Source organism: Pteropus vampyrus, unplaced genomic scaffold (genome assembly GCF_000151845.1).
Source record: "Pteropus vampyrus isolate Shadow unplaced genomic scaffold, Pvam_2.0 Scaffold137, whole genome shotgun sequence".
Taxonomy (NCBI): domain Eukaryota; kingdom Metazoa; phylum Chordata; class Mammalia; order Chiroptera; family Pteropodidae; genus Pteropus; species Pteropus vampyrus.
Window position 1 is genome coordinate 4,877,210 of NW_011888918.1, and position 5,505 is coordinate 4,882,714.

General features: G+C 40.1%; 1 protein-coding gene and 1 pseudogene across 1 annotated transcript in view; both read left to right on the plus strand.

Annotated features, from left to right (window-relative positions):
- RHNO1 (RAD9-HUS1-RAD1 interacting nuclear orphan 1) overlaps window positions 1-5,455 on the plus strand; it is a 6,742-nt gene extending 1,287 nt beyond the window's left edge. Inside the window, exons 2-3 of the mRNA XM_011367856.2 lie at window positions 2,749-3,000; window positions 4,092-5,455. Of these exons, the coding sequence (XP_011366158.1) occupies window positions 2,833-3,000; window positions 4,092-4,655 (732 nt within the window). The 5' untranslated portion in view covers window positions 2,749-2,832 and the 3' untranslated portion in view covers window positions 4,656-5,455. The remainder of the gene's footprint in view (window positions 1-2,748; window positions 3,001-4,091) is intronic.
- LOC111744572 lies at window positions 1,909-2,026 on the plus strand (annotated as a pseudogene).
- Window positions 5,456-5,505: the final 50 nt, after the last annotated feature.

Sequence of the window (5,505 nt, forward strand, 5' to 3'; positions counted from 1 at the left end):
GTGGTGGTGGTGGTGGTGGTGGTGGTGCCAGAATGGGTTAGGGTGGACCAGTTAGGCTATTGAAATAATCCAGGCCAGAATTGTCCGAACTTGAGGGGTGGTGGGGAGAGAGGGGGATAAAGCAAAGTACAGAGTGAAGAAAGGGACATTATCGAAGACATATTTAAGAGGTAAAACTGACACCTTGTTGTTGGGTCAGATGGGAGTGGGGAAACAATGTCAAAGTTTCTGGCTGAATAACTAAATGAATGACAGATATCATTCCCTGAGCAAGGGCCCTGGAAGATAGTCACTTTTATGGTGGGGGTGCAGGGGAAATGATCATGAATCCAGTATTACACATGTTGAGTTTGAGGTGCATTTGAGGTATCTAGTTGCTGTCAAGTAAGCAGTGTGATATATAGGTCCTGTGTGGAGAATTCATAGATAAATATATAAATACTTAAGTCATCTACATCCAGATGGTTATTGAAATGTGAGCAGATAATTGCCTAAGAAAGGTGTAGAGAGTGGGAAAGGCTTCAAAGCACAGCCAGAGGGAAAGGCCTTAGATATCAAAAGGGACTGACCTCTAATTGCAGAAGAAAGAATGAAGATGGATATGGGTATATGCAGGTTTCATGTTTGAATTCTGGAAAATGTATTTTCTTTGATATCTCTTGTATTTGTGAAATAGGAAATAAGGTCATTTGTCAAGAGAGAAGGAGAGTTCTAAAGTTTTAAGAAAGTAGAAACGTTTTAAGAGAATCTTTGTGAGAAATGTGTTGATCATGAAAACAGTAGGATTGCTGCACAACGTAGTGTTCGTTTGAGGCTGGTTAATTTCAACTCTTCTCACTGTAGCCATTGCTACCACTGTCATCGCTTCACTGGAGTCCTGAAGTATAGCCTTTTAGCTGGGTTCTTGCTTCCTTTCCCATCTTCCCTCCCCGCAACCCACCTTTTCTCACAAAATACCTCATTATTTTTTAAAAATATAAATCAGATTATGTCACTTCTCTATCCAGAACCTTTCAGTGGCTTCCTATCACGTTAAGAATAATTAAATCTAGAGTTCTTAACCTTATGTAAAAGTGATATTTGAGCAAAGACCTGAATGAAGAAAAGAGAGCAAGCGAACAACAGAAAGATGTGAGCAAAGAATATTCCAGGCTACAAGAGTATGTTACTTTTTTGTTGTTGACTGAATCATGAATGTATAGCAGAACCAATCTGCACTGTTGTATGTCTTTCTGGGTCTAAGACGCTCAGCTGCATCTCCCATTTACCTCTACCTATTGCATTCAAACTTCTGTCCCACCATTACATTGACAAAGCTCTACTAAAGTCAATCTGGTTACTAGATTCAGTGGATACTTTTTCAGACTTTTTATTACTTTCTGGGTCCTGTTGACCCTGCCTCTTCTCCAGCTTCCCATCTCCACTGACACAGCCCAGGTTCAGGCCTCATCATTTTTAACTTTGGTAACGCAGTAACCTCCTAAAACTGGTCCCCTTACTTCCACAGTACTTTTCTCCTTTTACATTGTTGTCAGGATGATCTGTCTAAAAGACAAAAACAAACAAAAACCAATTTTGACATTTACAAGACAATTGAAAATTTGAACATTTCTGGATATTTGATAATATTAAGGACTACATATATATGTTGTGTTAATGTGAATGACAGAATGATATAATGACTGGGAATATCATATTTTCTTCAAGTAATACAGAGGTAGATGACGTGGTTAGGGGTGTGGATGGGTCAGGATTGACCATGGTTTGATGGTCATTGGAGCTGGGCGATGGGTACATGTGGGCTTATTATATTATTTAGTCTACTTTTGTGTATGTTCAAAATTATTTGGGGTAAAAAGTTAAAAAATTCAAGTGTAAGCATATCTTTTGCTTTAAAATCCTCAATGAGTCTACGGCCATGCCACCTCGAACAAGCCCTATTCCATCTGATCTCGGAAGCTAAGCAGGGTTGGGCCTGGTTAGTACTTGGATGGGAGACCATTAGGAAGACCAGGTGCTGTAGGCGTAAAAAATAAAAAAATAAGGGATTGTAAGCTGACAAGGTCCTTGCAATCTGTGAGGTCAACCACAGGTTGCCTCGCCTAAAAAAAAAATAATAAAATAAATCCACAATGACTACTTAGGCTAAAGTCCAAACTCTTATGACACACCTGGTTTTTCTGACCTGACCCTGACACTATGTCCAGCCGCGATTCTTGCTTGAGAATTTTCTTTTTATACCCTGTGTCCAGCTACATGGAGTCTGTGATTCCCTGAATTTACATGCTCCATGTCTCTGTGCTTTGTTTATGCTGTTCCTCATCCTGGAGTGCCCTCCCTGCTTTTTAGCCCTCATACCTAGATCAGTTGTCATTCTCTCTAGAAAGCTTACCCTAGGGTGAGTGGAAGCATTTGTCCCATTATTGTAATTGTCTGCCTCTATTAGACTCTTAGCTCTTTGAAACAGGGACAGTCTGACCTCTGTGTTTCTACAATTGCTTAGCACTCAATAAATGATCACAGAATAAATCGTTATTCATCTTTAAATTCCAAGCACCCAGCATGACACTTTACACATGCTTGATAAATGTCCACTGAACAAACGTTGAATGTGAACTACTATGTTTTAACTTGGTGGTGGTATAAGTATAGAAAACTGTGCCCCACACAAACTGGAGTTATGGGTAGTAAGTTGATGGTAGAACTGGCTGGCAGAGTATGAGAGAGAACTTTTGTTTCTTGTCACAGGCATGGGTTGGAACTGGAGTCTCTCCCAGGACCTGACTGCAACCAGCACAATGTGGTTACTAACCACTCTTCATTCATATATTGATGCCTCCCAGAAAAAAACGCCGCCAAACGTCCCAGAAAGCCCAGCTGCTGTTCCACCAACAGCCACTGGAGGGCTCCAAACATCGCTATAGATCGCCACAGCTTCCCATCACCCACACCAGAAGGGTGCCCAGCAAACCCATTGACCACACAGCCATCACTTCCTGGGTAGGCCATGGATTCTTACTTTGATTTTTACTGTTAGACTTCTCAGAATACTGACTCTTCCGCTCCTTGAACCAAGACCTCCAGAGAATAAGATTCATGGGGGCAGGGACAAAAAGGAAATAATACTTTGTCATCAGCCATCTCTTCTGGTACATATTCTTTTGTAAGTTTAAACTGAGTCATGGATTGGTTGGAATTGGAATCTCCCCGTCCACACACATTCCTCTGAAAGAGTTCAATTTAAAAGTGTCACTGCCCAATAGCTGGGTAAGAAGACCAGGTAAATGGCAGAACTAATAAAAAATGCGATTGTTTCCTGAGTTTCATGTGAGAGATATTTAGCTAGGTCCTCTACTTACTATTTAACAGATTGACCCTCCCCCCCCCCCCCCCCAAAAAAAACTCCACAGAAATGGCATATGTCATATTTTGACAGTTTAAAAGCCCTGGGAAGAGAATATAACTACTATATGTCAGAGAAGTAGTATAGAAAAAGGGCCAGAAAAAAGCATAAACTCCACTTAGGAGTGCTTAATAAATATAACTTATTTAGTATTGCTTCGAAGAACCATAATACTTGCTTCATGATTGTAGAAGAAACTTAAATGTTAGAATCCCTGTGGATGAGAAGAGGAATGAACATTTATTGAGAATTCATTACATGCCAGATCCTATGCCACATGCTTTCCATGTGACCTCACTATTCTTGCAGTCAGCTATTCAATTCTTTACTAGGGGCCTTCTTTGTGCAGGTACTCTGCTAGGTGCTAGGGATCAATGCTGAATAAGACTGCTGGTCTCTGTCCTCAAAGTTTAAAGATAAATAAGTTGCAGCTGTATGGCATGATAAAGTAAAAGAGGCGTTGTCCTCTTTCTTACACATGAGGAAACTGAAAACCAGAGAGACTGAAGAGATTGCCCAAGCTCATATCCTTTTCTATCACTATCCTATTAGACAAGTATTTTTGTTTTGTGTCCATTACTGTAGTAGGTCCATTTAGGATTCTGATCTCTGGTCATTGGATGTAGTTTCCTCTATTAGGTTTGTACTTGGTACTTGGCTCTCCTCACTTTGTTTTTTTAATCCTTAGGTATCACCTCAATTTGATAGAACAGCAGAAAGTTGTTTCCCAGCCAAACGGAAACAGAAACGTCATCACCGAGACCAGGCAAGACATTCAAGTCGAAAATCTACCACTTCCAAGTTTCCACATCTAACATTTGAGAGTCCTCAGTCTTCTTCCAGTTCAGCCACACTTGGGATCCCCTTAACCAGGGAGTGCCCCGATCAATCTGAAAAGGACATTTCCAGAAGGCCCTTAGTTCCAGTGCTCAGTCCCCAAAGCTGTGGGGAACTGTCAGCACATGCACTTCAAAACTTACCTTATGTGTTCATTGCGCCTGACATCCAGACCCCAGAGTCATCTTTTATAAAGGAGGGGCCCATTTCCCCAAATCAGAGGGAAAACAGCCTGCCAAGCTGCTCCCTTCACACTAGTACTCCCGAGAGCCCAGAGTCTGAGCCTGTTCTGGTTAAAGACACTCCTGAGGAGAAGTATGGGGTAAAGGTCACGTGGAGGAGACGACAGCGCCTGTTTACTTACCTCAGAGAGAGAGGGAAGCTGAACAAAAGCCAGTTCCTTGTGAAAAATTGACTGGATTTCTCAGACATCTGTAATCTCAAGAAACTGATTGCTGGTTTCATAGAGTTGCTAAAGTCACTTTTCTGGCTCATAGAAGAGTACACATCAAGAAAATAAAATAGAAATAATACCAATAACATCAATAGAGAAAAGATATTTTAACTAGAGCCCTGGAGTCATAGAGAATTCAGTTTCTAGATTTGCTTTTTAAAATATCTTGTTACATACAGTTTTCAGTGTCATAAACAGTTCAGTTTATATTTTTCTTGTATTAACTGTTTAAAATTTTAAAATATCTTGTAACAGTTTAAAATGTGTGTAAATAAATGGTTGCAGAAAGTTTTTAAAAGAACGCTGCTTCTGACTGCCAATAATGCAGCAAAACTATCCCTTCCACAAAAGTTCTTTCTTGATTGATTGCTTTCACTACTACTCATTAATCCTTTAATAACCTCATTCAAACTAATTCATTCCACATTTTTGAGTACCAACTCTGTTGGGCTCAGTGGCAGCTTCCTCTATGACCTGTTGAATGGAAAAAAAAAAATCAAAGCAAACTCTGACTTTTTATAGTTGAGCTGCTGCCTGTGCAACCTGGGCTCATCTGAAAGGGCAGGATGATGAAAGGGCAGCAAGCCCTGTTTTATTGACTACAGTAGTATCAGGGGAGATAAAGGGGAACATGGATAAGTTACTTAGGTTGCTGTATTTTGATTTTTTAGTTCCAACCTAAGTTAAATAGGGTAGGAAAATGATTTCTTGGAGTAACTGTTTAAAATGTATGAAAATAAACGTGGAAACTTTTCAGAGAATACAACTTCTTATTGTAATTAATGCAGGACTGCCCAGTCAACAAAATGTC